This window comes from Monodelphis domestica, chromosome X, assembly GCF_027887165.1.
Source record: "Monodelphis domestica isolate mMonDom1 chromosome X, mMonDom1.pri, whole genome shotgun sequence".
NCBI lineage: Eukaryota > Metazoa > Chordata > Mammalia > Didelphimorphia > Didelphidae > Monodelphis > Monodelphis domestica.
Window position 1 is genome coordinate 78995548 of NC_077235.1, and position 15580 is coordinate 79011127.

The following is a 15580-nucleotide window of genomic DNA, read 5'->3' on the forward strand; positions in this document are numbered from 1 at the left end:
ATTTGGGCTTAACCTTAGCACCCCAGAAATTAAAGGCAAAGAAGGGAAGATCTGGATTAATTAGGTGCCCTTTCTCTCTCTCCCTCACGCTCTGTAGACACAGAGATGGCTGTGTCTTGATATAGCTCTATTATCGGTAGCTAGCAAGCTGTCATTGCAGAAAGAGCTGGCACACAAAGGTTGGCATGTCCCATCATTGCCCTCTGCTGGTTGGAAACAGCCCAATGGAAGCTGGACTTCAGACCAAGGTCAGAGCTTGCCAGGGAGAGATGGGGCTGAGTCTAGAAGAATCATCTCCCTAAGATTAGGAGCAGGACCAAAGGATCATAGGCTAGACTGCTGAATGGGGCGTTCAGTGCTCCTCCACCTGGACCCCCAGCCCTTCTTTCCATAGATGAGCACACTGAGGCTCAGAGACACTAAGCAACTTGTCCGAGGCCACCCGGATTAGAAGTAGCATTGTCTCCTCATGCTGGGTGTCTTTAAAAGGAAAAAATTCATTGCAGGCAGAACTAAAAACTCAACTAAAAGAGACCTCAGAGGGGATCTAGGCCCACCAGGCCTCGGGCAATCAGGGCCTCCGGAGCACCCCCGGCCAGTGAGCATCCTACCACCATTGGCTAGGAAACTGACTCCCCCTGCAGATAACCCAGGCCAATTCTGAGTACTGTTGCTACGCTGGAATTTTCCTCTACGCAGTTTCACTGCATTCAATTTGAAGCATTTGTTAGAATGAGCAGCACTAGAGTTCTTCACAAGGCCCATATTTTGAGCCAACAAGTATGTGTCTCTCCCTTTTCTCTCTATCTCCTATTCTTCCCCCCCCACACTTTATCTCTTTACCTCTCCCACCCTCTCTTTCCCTCTTTTCCCTTCCTCCTCCCCTTCTTTTTTCTCTTTCCTGTTCTCTCTTTTATCTCTTCTCTCCTTTTCCCTCTCTTCTCTATTTCTCTCTCCCTTCCTTCTCCCCTTTTCCTCTCTGTTTTCTTCTATTTCTCTCTCTTATTCTTTTTCCCCACTTCATCTCTCTTTCTGTCTCTCTCTCCCTCTCCTCTATTTCTCTCTCTCCTTCTCTCCTATTTTCTCATGCTCTCTCCCCTCTATCTCTCCTTCCCTCTTCGCTTCTCCCTCTGTTCTTCCCTTTCTCTCTTTTACTCTCTATTCTCTCTCTTGCCTACTCCCCCTCTCACACCCTCCTCTACTATTTCTCTCTCCTTCCCTCCTTCTCTCCCTCTTCTTTCTCTCTCTCCCTTCCCTTTCCCTCCCACTTGTCTCATTTCTCTCTTTGCTTTATCTCTCCTCCTCTCCCTGTCTCTTCACTATCTTCTATTTGTGTCTTCTCTATTTCTCTTGCATTCTCTCTCATTCCCCCCTCTCCTTTCCCTCCCTCTCTCTTTTCTTCTATTTCTCATTCTCTTATTCTTTCTCCCCATTTCATCTCCCTTTCTGTCTCCCTCTCTCTTCTTGAATTCCTTCCTATTCCTTCAGTTCTCTTCTCCCCCTGTATCTCTTTTCCCCTACCTTCCTTGTCCCTTCTTCCCTCCCACTTTCTCCCTCTTTTTCTCTTTCCTATTCTCTCACCCCTCTTAATCTCTCTCTTCTTCTCTTCCCCCCTCCTCTCCCTTCCTATTTCTTTCCCTTTCTGTCTCTATTATTATGTCTTACTCCATGTCCTCCCTATCCCTCTCTTATTCTTTCCCTCCTTCCCTACCTCCCTCATTCTCACCCCTCAGCTCCTGGTCACTCTCTCCCCCACTGATTATGTGGGTGGGGGGAAAGGGGGAAGCATCTAGCCCCTCCATTTTCCTTTCCCACCCATGTCAGTCAACAAGACTGGCTCCCTTGGCCAGCTCTTCCCCTTAAGTTCTTTGTCACTCATTTTCATACCTAAGAATAAGCTTTTGCCCTCTCTAATTGCCTTAGGTGACAAGCCTCATTTTACTGAAAGCAGAATCTTGATGAAATTAAAGTGAGTCTCTCTTAAGAGAGCTGGTGAAGAAAACCCTAGCTGCAGAGTCCATATGGAGCTCCGGAAGACCCTTTAGGCCCTTTACGAACCAGGATCAGAAAAAATAGGCAGAAAATTTGAAAACTCCCAAAGCTCAGTAAAGCTACAGTCGTCTCTCTGAGCCCAGAGGCTGCCCAACGAAGCCTCCGGAGCCCCTCGAAATCCAAAAAATAAAACCCCAAGGAGCACAAAGGAAATCAACTCGATTGAAATAGAGATGAACTCTTTCCGTCCAAGTTCACTGATCCCCTCCAAGTTCTCCATGGACCGCTCTGATTTAGAACAATCCACTTGCTTTCTGGAGGAAGGAGGGAAGGAAGAAAGAATTCATTATACTCCTATGGTGTGCCTGGCACCGTGCTAAGCAAATTACAAATACTATCTCATTTGATCCTTAAAATAACCCTGGAAGGTAGGTGCTTTCAGAGGTTAAGTGACTTGCCCAAGATCACTCAGCTAGTAAGTGTCCGAGGCTGAATTTGAATTTGGGTCTTCCTGACCTAAGGCCTAGAGGGGGTAAAGTTCCTGCCAGGTCACCCAGCTCTAAGTAGAAGAACAAGTATTCCACTCCTGGGCACTCTTTCTGCCATAGCACCAACATCACCGAGATAGAACAAACGCCCAAAAGGTTGGCGCCTCGGGCCTAGTCAACAGGGCCACTCAGATATTACAGCCTGCTGTCATTAGAACCCGAATGATGCAGGTTCTCCTGGTGTTGACATACAGCCTCTTCCCAACTACATTATGCCCTTGAAGAAGGATCCGGCTCTTCTGGCCCAGGAATTTGCTCATGAATTAGGGGCATGAAAGCGATCGTGTATGATGTTCTCCTCACCCTCCAGCAGCTCTGACATTGCCTGTTCTAAGGCCCTTCCCAGCCCTGCCATTTGATATTCCCAAGTGTCCTTTAGCTTTATCATTCCAAGTTCTAAGCTCTCTCCAAACTCCAACAGTTTCGGTTCTACATCTTAAAGTCCCTCCCAGCTTGCAAGTTCTATGTTCAAAGGTTCTCTCAGTCTTGACATTCTGTGGGTGGAATGAGTGGGTCCAGCCAGGGGATGCAGGCAACGCTGCATGTGCCCTATTCTAGCTTCCTTTGTGCTGGCCGATTCTAGTTTCACGTCTACTTCCTATGCTCCAAGGTCTTCCAGGCATCAAGGCGTGGAGGGCTGAACTGGGAGCCAGGAAGACCTGGGTTCCAATTCCATCTCAGACATACGTGGACTAAGAGACCTTGGACAAGCCACTTAATTTACTGTAGGACAGCAGGTAGTGGAGGAGGCACTGCCTGCCCTAAGCTGCTGCAGTTTCCTAGACTGATGAAATGGCAGCTTTGGGTGGTTTTTGGTTGGTTGTTGGTTCTATTTCTTTAAGGGTCCTCTTGGCTCTAACATTCGAAGCTCTGATGGATTGGAGGGAGCAGAAATCTGTGAAACGGGGTGAAAAGAAGACTGGTTTGGGAACTCTAGTCATGGGCAAGCTCTGGAGCTCCGAGGAGGTCCCTCAGTTCCCCTGTCTAGGAGAGCTGGCTCATGGAGTGGACCAAGGTCCAGACTTGGAGAGGAAGCATGAATCATGCCTCCCACTTACTGGCTGGCTGAGTTTCTCTCAGGCTCGCTCAGTCCCTTCATCTGTCAAATGGAGGTGATAATAGCACCCACCTCCCAGGGCTGTTGTGAGTGAGGCTCAAAGGAAGTAATAACCATAAAGTACGCTGCAAACCTTAAAAGCCGCTACATAAAAAGGAGATAATCACCTCTGTTCTCCCTACCTCAAAGAGCAGAAGGAATGGGCGGCCGAGAACAAGGGCAGTGACTGGGTTCAAGTCATGCTTATTAACTCTTGTAAATTGGCCACATCATTTCCCTTCTCAGAGCCTTGGTTTCCCAAGCTCTGAAATGAGGCATTAGGACGATCTGGCCACTAAAATTCTTTCTAGCTCGAAAATTCGAAGCCTCTAATGGATGTAAAATGGCTTCCAAAAGCCCCGGCTATGGAACTATGGACTCGGATCATTACCAGAAAGGCTCTTAAGGACCCATTAGAGTTTCCTCTACCTGCATTTCAATTCATAAAGTCAGTGGCCATTAAAAAAGGGATTTGTTATAACACGAGTGGGATTTGGCCATCAGCTTCCTGAGTGGAATGAAGGCAAAAGCTAGGAGCCCCTATGGGAGCAGCCGGAGGGGCCCTGCAGGGACGGAGTCGGGGACTGGACTGGGGAAGGGGCCACGAGGGTACAGCACATACCTTGTCGAAGTGCTCAATCAGGATTTCCACGACGATGTTCTGGAATTTGATATTCATCATGGCAGCCACAGTATCCTCCTGAGCCCTCATCAGGGTGGGCCCAAATATCACTCCCATGTTCGAGGGAGACATCAGGTTCTCTCGGCTGTGCTCGCACACACTGTGGGAAGGAGAGACAACGGAGAAGTGAGCTGCTCCGTGCCGGGCTGGGAACAGGAGGGGGAAAGATAAGGAAGTCTGGGGTAGGGTGCAATGCATTTGGGAGACAAGACCAACAATGTCGAAATAATACAAGGCCAAAGACCACAAGGGCTGGATTTCTCTAGTAGAAAGGCCACTGTTTGTGAGTGTATGCCAGGGGGAAGTTAGGTGATTCAGTGGACTGAAAACCAGGCCTGGAGATAGATGATCCTGGGCAACTTACTGCACCCCATTGCCTAGCCTTTATTACTCTTCTGTCTTAGAACTGATACTAAGAAGGGTAGCTGGGTAGCTCAGTGGATGGAGAACCAGGCCTAGAGATGGGAGGTCCTGCTTCCAATTTGGCCTCAGACACTTCCCAGCTGGGTGACCCTGGGCAAGTCATTTAACTCCCATTGCTAGCCCTTACCGCTCTTCTGCCTTGGAGCCAATACACAGTATTGATTCCAAGATGGAAGGTAAGGGTTTAGTTTTTTTTTAATTAAATAAACATGTGCCAAAAGCTTTTCATTTCAGTCAATGTCCCATCATTCACTAGCTGCTGATTGTGGGGAAGTATGACTCCCTTTCTTGGACTACAAAATGAAGGCTAGTGACTTAGAATTCAGACAGCTCGTTGACTGCTTGTTATAGCCAAAAGAAATCTTCATTGTTGTTGTTTAGTTGCATCCAACTCTTTGTGAAGCTGGAGTGGTTGGCCATTTCCTTCTCTAGTTCATTTGACAGAGGAGGAAACTGAGGCAAGTTGAGTTAAGTGACTTGCCCAGGGTCACACAGCTAGGCTATATCTGAGGTTAGATTTGAACTCAGGTCATTGTTTACTCCAGGCCTAGTGTTCCAGCATTTGGTACATACTCATCCTTTAATCAGTGTTTGTTGACTGAGGTCCCTCTTAATTCTTGCTCTGGGTGCAAGATCTTTGGGGGTTCTTTCCCCTCCTCTGGCCTCAGTTTCCTCTACTTTATTCTATCCCATTCAAATGCTAATGCAGAAGGAGGACAAAGGGGATGGAAGCCATCCCAAGCAGAAGAGACTGCTTAAGAAAGGCAATCCCTTGCCTCATAGGCCAAGGAGAAGATGGGGACTGAGTAAGGATGAGGGCAGGGCAAAGCCTGGGGCCCCAGGTAGGGGGCAATCTGTCACCCAGCTCCAGGAGCCTGTTTCCCACCCCCACTCCCACTCCTCTTGCCAGCTGCAAACACCTGAGCTGCCCAAGTGAGAGGTGGGCCGCCCAGGGGTGACTGCTTAGAAGGGCAGCACCCCCAAAATCCCTCTGGAGGAGCTGGGCCCAGATGGCCTCCTAAGGCCACAGCAAGCCAGACAGGCCCAGGGGAGGGCCTGATGTCCAAGGGGTGGATCCTGCCCAGTGCAGGCAAGTTGTCCCAACTGGGGGCCCAAAGGTAAGAGACAAGTTCATTGACCTTAACACAAAAGAGCTGAAATACTAGCTGAGTGCCGTCATTCGCTCCTTTGAGCCTTCCAGCTGGTGCCTCTCAATGCTGGGCCGCCTCAGCAACCAGCCCTTTGTCTTGGCCTCCCCAGATTTCTGGAGGCTTTGCTGCCCCCCTGTGGTAGGCTGGCCTGGCACTCAGGAACCAGGGACCACAGCTTCCCGGCTTTTGTGGCCAGTTATTAAGTGCCTGCTGGGTGCAGAGGGATACAAACCAGAGCAGGAGAGGAGAGGAAGAGGAGGGAGGGAGACAGAGACAGACAGACCAAAGCAGCAGCCTGAAGGCTGTGGGGGGACGGGGGTGTTTGGACAAATCCCTCCACTTCTCAGCTCTCCCAGCTAAGAAAGAGCAGGGCTAGGACTTGGAAGCATCAGGAGAGGAGAGGAATCCAGAAAGGCCCTGCACACAGTAGGAGCTTAAGAAATGCTGGCTCCCTTTCCGGCCTTTCTAGCTCTAGAAATGGACAATAGTCATCCAATCCAACTGCCGTATTTTGCAGAGGGGGAAACTGAGGTCCATAGAGGGGCCATGACTTGCCCAAGATCACATTCCTTGAAACACCACCAGAGACAGGATTGGAACTCACATCCTCCCATTCCTAAACTCCTGTTCCTTTGACTCCAACACCACTGTTCTTTCAAAGCTAACATTCCTTTTGGCAAAATAGGGCCAGTGATCATAGCTGGGCCCATCCCAGGGGGCTGTTTACAGAGATCAGCTTGGACTGAGAATGTTCTGAGCTTGACTCGGGTGAAATATTGCAAAGAAGATGATCCATGCCCTCCAGGAGTGGAAGGAGACAAAAGCCATGTGCACAAATAATTACAATACATACTCAAATCTCCTAAGTAAAGGCAGAGGAATATAGAAGCTGAAGAGGAGAACGAGAGAGAGAGAAAGATAGTTTCATGAGAAAGGAGGGTGGAGAAAGGGTATAAAAAGTCTCCCATGCCATCCTTAAATGTTATATAGAAAGAGCCTCCCCAAACCAACTCTGTCAAAAAGAGTAGCACCTTAGTTGTGCCTTAAAAACCAAGAGCTGTGACTCTGTGGTCAGAGTGCCTGGGTTCAAATCTTGCTGCAGTCATTCACCAGTTGTGTGACCTTGGGTAAGTCCCTTCCCCTTCCTGGACCTCAGTTTCCTCATTTGTAAAATGAGGTTGAACTAGATCCCCAACACAAAGATTCCTTTCTTAGACAAGATACATCGCTGGGGGAGGCTGTGAGTTTCCTACACAGGCTCCTGGCTCTTCTCTCTCCTCCTGAATTTCTGGGAAGCACCAGAAGGATCTGTGTTCCTTGGGAAGAAAAGGTGGGTCTGACATCTTCTCCTTCCTGGTACGGGCAGAACAGATGGGATCAAGGCCTGAGAGCCTCAGGTTACGTAGTCTTATCTTGGTGAGCTTCAGTTTCCCCATTTTCATATCTTTAAAATAAGAACACTTGTTCTTGCTGTAGTAACCTCACAGGGTTCTTGAAATGCTACAATGAGTGTTCCTCTCCTGTTTATATGTCCTTAAGGGGTCTTAACATGTATTATTATGCATAATGTACAGAGCTTGATATCAGAAAGACTTGGGTTCAAATTCTGATACTAATACTAACTAGCTCTGGAACTTTTGTTGGCCAAGTTGTAGGATCCTGGATCTTGGTCTGGAAGGGGCCTCTGAGGTCATCAAGTATAATTCCCTTTTTTTAGAGGAGGAAACTGAGGTTTAGAGAGGTCAAGTGACTTGTTCAAAGTCACACAGATAGTAATCATCAGAGTGAGATGTGAATCTAGACCCTCTTGACTCCAAAGCCAATGACCCTTCCATTGAGCCTTGGGTGCCTCACCCGTGAAATGGCACCAATGTCATAGGCTTATTTTGAGAATTAAATTGAGATAATTACACAAAATACTTTGCATACCTTAAAGCTGCAATATAAATGTTAGCTGTTATTCTGATTGATAAGGCCCAGGTCAAGTAGTCAATCCACAAACATTTGTGAAACATCTACTATGTGCCACATACACAAAAGGGAAGTAAACACAAAATATACATCATACAAAGAAATTGGGGTAGCTGGGAAGATCTAGAAAGGCTTCATGTAGAAGACAGTGATGATGCTAAGCCCAGAAGGAAGGTAGCAGAACCTATATGGTGGAGGCAAGTCAGGAAGACAATGTAAGCTCAGGGGAACTGAGGCCCAGAGACAAGAAATGAGATGTTATGTATGAAGAACAGCAAGTAGGCCACTCTAATCCATCTTGCCTAGAAAGGAAGGCCAGAGCCAGATGGGGGAGAGTTGGGATTTTTAAGCAGAGGCATCTCCCACTACTCAAAAAGTCGACTTGACCCAGCCTTCCCTCCAAGCTCCATCTCTTTTTCCTTTCATAAGCAAACATTTAGAAAGGGTCATCTACACTCATGGCCCGCATTTCAGTTTCCTCAACAGTAAAATAGATATAATATTTGTACTTCTTTTACTCCCAAAGGGTCACTGTGAGAAAAGTGCTTTGTCAAATGTGAGATGCTAGATAAATGTGTTATTATTTCCAGTCTAAAAATCCACAGAATTATACATGGCCAGAGCCAGAAGGACCCTTAGGAGGCAGAATGTTGGAGCAAGGAACATCTTAGAACAGGGAATGTCAGAGTCAGGAAAATTCATAAAACTGAGAATGTCAGAGCTGGGAGGATCTTGAGTCAGAGAATTTCAGAGCTGGAAGGGCCTTAGAACATGGAATGTCAGGGCTGAAGGCAGGGACAGGTGATGAGAGAATCCAAAAGTTAAGTGTTCAAAAAGACCTTTAAGATCATCTGGACCTCATTATCAGATATGGAAACTGAGGCCAAGAAAGTCATTTGGAGCTTTCCAAGCTACTTTCCTCACAATGGCTCGCCATCACATCATCCTCAATAGCTGAGCTGAGCTGAGCCATAAGCCCATGTCCTCTGGGTCTTTGCAGCCTGGTGCTCTAATTAAGAGTGCCACAGGACCTCTCAAAGAGAAGAGGTGGCCAAGCTCAGCCCTGGTCCCAGAGCTGTCCCCATACCACTCCCTTCCCTCAGTGAAGGAGCTATAGCATCCCTGCTTAGCTCTTGGGCCACCAAGCCAAGAAATAATTAGCCAAAGGAGTTTATAAAGTGAATGCCAAAGTGGGCATTTTCTCACCTATGGCATCATTTGTTCTTGGCAACAATCCCTCAAAGGAGGTTGGAAAAGTGCTACTCGACATTTTCTAGATGAGGAAACTGAGGCTGAGAGAGGAAAAGACTAGCCTACAAAATAAATAGCAAAGCTTGGACTCCAATCCAGGTCTAAAAACTCCTACAGCTAGTGTCCTCCCAAAGAAGCTTCCTAGGGAAGTGGACACACCCAGAGACTTTAGAGTTCCATGTCCTAAGTTCAAATTCTAGCTCTACCATTTACAAGTTATCTGCTTTGAGGTAACTCATCTCCTCCCTTTCAGACTCGGTTTCTTCTTCATTTGAAAAATAGGAAGATACTTGAACTCCCTCCCTGACAGGGGTCACTGTAGACCTTCATTTCTAGGGTTCGAGAATGTCTTTTTAAAAAATGTTTACCTTCCATCTTGGAATCAATAGTGTATATTAGTTCCAAGGCAGAATAGTAAGTGCCGGGCAGTGGAGGTTAAGTGACTTGGCCAGGGTCACATTAGGGTTAGAGAATTTCTAAAAGCTTATAGATGAGAAATGACAGTAGTAGCTGCTGCTAGGATTACTGCCACAGCATTCCAGCCCACAGAGATTCAGGCCAAGCCCTTGGGCAGCGCCTCTCAGAGGAGACCTCCATACCAGATACGTACTTGACCAGGTGTCTTATGAGGAGTTCCAGCATATCGCGATTCTTATTGGGAAGCTTATAGACCAGAGCGTGGATGGCCCCCAGCCTGTAATCCAGGTTTTCGGACTCTGAGGGAAAATAACAAGAGATAAACATGGGTTATTCACTTGACCTTTGGGAGTAGAGGACTCTGGGAGCTGGAGACCCAGAACACAGCCACATTTGTGAGCAGAGAAGAACGGGGACAGAGACGTAGAGGAGGGAGAGAGCCCCGGAGAGAAAGAGGAGAGGAGGGAAACAAAGAGATGGAGAAAGGGCGAGACAGAAAGACAGAAGGGGAAATGCCCCAATATAGGCCCAGAGGCTGGGACCTTGTAGTCCCACAGGGATTATTGGTTCTAAATGGGGAGGGATCATGGGATTCTAGGCTAGAAGAGACTTTAGAAATCATCTAATTCTATCCCCTCAACTTTACAGATTGGGAAACAAACAGAGAGAGGAAATGAGTGGGCCAGGGTCACTTGGGCAAGAATGCAGCTGAGCTAGGATAGGAAACCAAGTCTTCTGACCCCAAATCCAGGGCTCCTGCTGGAGATCTGAAATGGGAATTTTTGGTTTCTCCACAAGATCAGCTCCCTTTCCCATGCTCCTCTCCCCAAAACAGGGCCTGCTGGGTCCTTCAAGGTCAGTCACTGCACCCAGAATCATCCTGAGAATCAACACTGGGGTCCAGGGCTAAGAGCTACTCAGGTTCTGAACCTCCAGGCTTTACAGTGAGGAAGAGGAATGGAAGTTGCCTGTAGGCAAACCAATGGCTGAACAGCAGCCTAAAAAGGCCAAGGGCAATGTGCTGGATCAGAAAACAGCCCTGGGCTTCAGTGGCAGGAGATCTGGATAGGAAGCCTAGCTCTGACCTTTACTGGCCTTGTGATGCTGGATGAATCATTTTCCCTCTTTGAGGCTCTATTGCTTCCCTATAAAATGGGGACAACAAGGGGGGGGGCAGCTGGGTAGCTCAGTGGATAGAGCCAGGCCTAGAGATGGGAGGTCCTGGGTTCCAATCTAGCCTCAGACACTTCCCAGCTGTGTGACCCTGGGCAAGTCACTTACCCCCCACTGCCCAGCCCTTACCGCTCTTCTGCCTCGGAACCAATACACAGTGTTGACTCTAAAGTGGAAGGGGAGGAGTTTTATTTTTTTATAATGGGGCCAAAAAACAATGCTTGAACTAACTCATGCTGTAAATTTTAGAATGCTGGGAAAATGGTAGCTAATGGGAGAGAGGGAGAACTAAGCATTTATCAAACACCTATTATGTACCAGACACTGGGCTAAATGCTTTACCAATTTGACCTTATTTGATTCTTACAACAACCCCAAGAGGTAGGTGCTATTATTGTCCCCATTTTTCTGTTGAGGAAACTGAAGCAAACAGAAGTTAAGTGACTTGCCCAGGGTCACACAGGTACGAAGTGTCTGAGGCTGGGAATGAACTCAGCTCTTCCTGCCTCTTGGCCCAGTGCTCTGAGCTACTTAGCCACCTAATTCATATTCTAAGTACTTCATGTGCCTGATCTACGTGCCTCAGTTTCTCTGTCTATAAATTTGGATGCTGCTATAGGAGGACTGATTCAGAATGCAGCTGAAGACGAACAATCCTGATGAAAAAAGCTGCCATCTCTGGCCTGGTCTTTGATGGGCACGAAGCCACTTGTTTCTAAAGAAGAGACAAAGTGGCCTCCTACAGAGGGTTATGCAATCTAAGCTCTAGAGCCAGAGAAGGGGAAACTGAAGCCCGGAGAGGGGATGTGACAAGTCTAAGGTCACATGGAGGATCCTGGCTCTACAACAAGAAGGAACCTCAGAGGCCATCTATGCCAACCCCGTTATTTTTAAAAAGAAGGAAACTGAGGCCCAAGGAGGCAGGGGAAGTAATTGACCCACGGCAGCTCATAGATTGGGACCTAAGAGACCATCTGGGCTGTCTGTCATTTTACAAAGGAGGGAAATGAGGAATAGGGAGGGGAAAGGACATGCTCAAGATGACACAAATAGTAATAAGGAGAGGTAGGATTTGAACCCAAGCCTCCAAAGCCAGTGCTTTTCACCTTGTCTCTCCTACTCCGTCTCCTAAACTCAGGAGATAGGATGCTTACAGGACTTTTGAAGTACAGAACAAATAGGCCTGTCCTATATTCTAAGGCAGAAACAAAGGGTCTCCTTTGGGCCCCTTCTTGTTTTCCTCCTCCTGGCTGCTGGTCTCTGTAATGGAAGCTTGCTTATTTAAAAGCTGAGCAAAGTAGCCCGGTGGTGCCATGGGAGAGCCCTTGGAGGGAGTCTAAGGACCTGGGGTTCAAAGCTGTCTCTGCTGCTTCCTAACCCGGTGGCTTTGGGTAAGTGAATTCCCCTCCGTAGGCCTCGGTTCCCTCCTCTGGAAAATAAAGAAGGTAGAGAAGAGGATTAGCCAGACACAAACCAGTTAACCTAGTCAGTGTGAGCAAAACTTGGAGTGCCAGCTCAGGATGGGCTAAAGGATACTAGGGATGGAACCTTCAGAGCAGCCCGGAATAGTGAGCAGAAGAAGGCTGGCCTCAGGGCCCTGGGTTCAAAACCTGCCTCTGACAGGCACTCATCATGGCGCAGGCAACTGCCCTAGACCAAGGCTCAGAGGAGGGCCTCATCTGCCTCGGGGAAGAGGCTCTCTGAAGCAATGAAATCACAGAAGAAGGAAACCAAATCTTTATACACACTTACAGAGCAGTTCTCTCAGGCAGAAGTGAGTCAGTGCCCAGTCCCCCCTTTCATCTCTCCTTCATTCCTGTCTCTATCTCTTTCCTCTTTCGGTCTCTCCTCGCACCCAACCCATCTCTCCATCTCTGACTCTCTCCTGTCTTCTTCATTCCACTCACCGTCTCTTTCTGCTGGTAACTCCTCTTATAGAATTCAGAGCTGGAAAGGGCTTTAGACATCACCTAGTCCACCCCTCTCTTGCTCAAGACCATCGGGATCCTCCAAATATGTCTCCCCACTAGGATGTCTACTCTCTGGGGGCAGGGCCCATTTGGGGCCTTCTGTCTATCCCTTGTGCTCAGCATAGTACCCGACACCCAGGAATTGAATAATAAATGCTTGTGAATTTTGCCAAGGGATGGAGCCAGGATTTGAACCCAGAGCTCTGGACTCTGAACCCAATATTCTCACTATATGGACCAATGTGGCTCCTTCCCCTCAGCACATTGCGATTTTGTCCAAGGAAGGGGAAACATGACAAAATGGTTAGGACTTACTTACTGGCGGCAGAGACCAGTTCTTTGTGGAGCTTAAATGTCATAACGGGTTCTGAAAGATTCCTAAAACAAAAAATCAAGGGAGAGGACAGAGAGTTACTTTAGGAGGGGAGGGGGCGGCAAGGGAATTCTCCTGCTGTAGAGGGAAGGCAGTTCTTCGAAGCTGATAGCTGCCCCTCCTGCCCTCCCCACCCCCAGGGCAATCTCTGGCTCCCTTGTGCTCCCACACCAGCCTTCTCTGCCACCCAACGTCCTCACTATCAACCCCATTTATCCCTCAGCCGCCAGTTGCTAAGGAATAACAGAAGGATGATACAGACCAAAGATGCACCCCACAATCTAGAAAAGAGATCCCAAAGTCTAGGAAATGCCCCCGCATTTTGCCCTGTGGTCAGGCCCCACCAGGCCAGGCCTTTAAGGAGCATTGCTAAGGAAGAAGCACGAGCAGTCTGGGGACAAGAAAGAAAAGGAAAAGCTCAGCTAGTGGTTCTTGACCGCCTCCTGGCATGCATGACAAAAGGCCCAGGGCCTGGCCAATACAGCCTGTACTTTGGCACTCAGACAGCTCTCCTTGCCTCTGTTCTGGTGGGCTCAGGATCACGAGTAAACATTCCCTTTTCCCTAAAGCTAACAAGAGCCCTCTCCGTGCTCGTGTCTCCACCTAGGTCCCACCAGGGACGGTCGAACCAAGATCCATCACCTCCTCTCCATTCTGGGTGCTGGCATACTGGCACAGGCCCTGCCCCCAAAGCTGGGCTGGGATCATGACCTATTCATGGACTTCGTGGCCTTGTTCCCTGCTCCCCAGAGCCCATGGGGCTAGGAGAAATAATGGGTAAAGAATTCCATCGTCCAACTGAAATATTATTCCTAAAAGAAAGAGTAGCGTCAGGGGAACAATATTGTTCTGGACTGAATGGTTTTCTTTAGGAAAAAATATTGATCTATATTTTATACATATATATAATCAATTATAAATAAATTTATTTAATCTGTTTATTTCATATGTATACTGAGATTTGTTTAACATAACTTATTTAATTATAATGAATAAAATACATAATAAAGCATACGTTTATATCCATCTTATTTTATGAAGTCCAAGAAAGTTTTATATTCTATTCTAATTACATATTAATCTATCTTATTTTATTTCTCTTGAGGAGCACATAAATGGTCAGTTCTAGAAAGGTTTACTGGAGGCCAGCGGGTACAGAGACCAAAAAGGATTGGGAACCCCTTCTCTTTATTCATCCTTCATACTGCTGACATCTCTTATGCTCAGAAAGTCATCGGTGGCTCACAATTACCTACCAAGTAGAGTTTAACTCCTTGAACCAGCATTGAAGGCGAACCACAACCCAGCAGCACTGTCACCTTGGACTGAACTGTGCCTCTCCATGTACCAGCCACACTGGAAAGCCCTCTGCCACGTCACATGCCTCAGGGGGTTCCCAATACCAGAGATATACTGCACTTCCCAGCCGAACTCAGATGGCCCCTCTTGAAGGAAGCATTCTCTACTATTCCAAAGCTCTCCATGCTGATGTATTCTCCCATATCTAGACCGTATGTACGTGATGCCCACAAGGGCCAAGACCAGCTAAGTGCTGTAACTCCCCTGGGGTTTTGCAAAGGATCCTACACATACTATCGACTTAATCGGTGTTTGTAGTAAACATATCAGACCTCTTTCCCATCTAGTTTAGCCCCATCTCCCCCCAGCTCCACAGGCTCCCACAAATGCTAACCACCATGTGCTCTAATCTTCTTGGCCAACCAGAAATACCTGAGGTAGAATTTCAAGGAACTGGTGATTGTCTTAATATCCCAGTCACTATTCTGCAAATCGACATCTCCTGGGCATTTGGGATCTGGAAAAGAAAAAGAAGAAAATGGAGGCTCTCCCAACAGTATTCTTCCCACTTTTTAAAAATAAAAAGCATAAAAAATACAAAGAAAAAGAAAATGCATCATTTAAAAAGCATTCATTCTAGTTTTCACTTTAGTTTATTTGTGCTTTTATTTGGGGATTGGGGGTTTATCTGAGTATTTGTTTACAAAATTGACCAACATGGAAGTATGTTTTGCATGATAACACATGTATAACCCAGATGGAGTGACTTACCAGCTCCAGGAAGAGGGAGGAAAGGAATTTGGAATTTTGGAAAATATATGTTGAGAATTTTTATTACATGTCATTGGGAAAATAAAATATGAAAAACGTTGGCTTATCAACAACACAAAACCTTAGCTTAAGCCCCCATCAGTACACTCCTCTAACAAACTGTACAAGACACACATGACTCTTCAAAACAAAAGGAATTAATATAGAATGGGACCATTAGAAACAGGAACGTGGAGCGTATATGCATATACAAAAGACGGATATTTCCAGATTCAAATTCCCCTTTAATCACTCAGTTTTCTGTTGTTTGAAAACATGAACACAGTTCACCCAAACTCAGGAGCAATGGCAAAGTGAAAGGTTTAGTGGTCTTGCTTCTTGAGTATCTATTCCCTCAGACTCAATGGGGCAAGAGAGAGACATGAGGGCCTCAGAATTAAATGATTTCAGAAACTCTTCCTTG

At 47.0% G+C, this 15580-nt stretch overlaps 1 protein-coding gene across 2 annotated transcripts in view; it reads right to left on the bottom strand.

The window, feature by feature from the left end:
* OPHN1 (oligophrenin 1) overlaps positions 1-15580 on the bottom strand; it is an 832681-nt gene that overhangs the window by 64039 nt on the left and 753062 nt on the right. For both annotated transcript variants that reach the window (XM_056809750.1, XM_056809751.1), the window contains exons 15-18: positions 14779-14863; positions 12994-13052; positions 9725-9830; positions 4259-4418 (exon numbers count right to left, since the gene is read on the bottom strand). In XM_056809750.1, coding sequence (XP_056665728.1) covers positions 4259-4418; positions 9725-9830; positions 12994-13052; positions 14779-14863 — 410 coding nt within the window. The remainder of the gene's footprint in view (positions 1-4258; positions 4419-9724; positions 9831-12993; positions 13053-14778; positions 14864-15580) is intronic.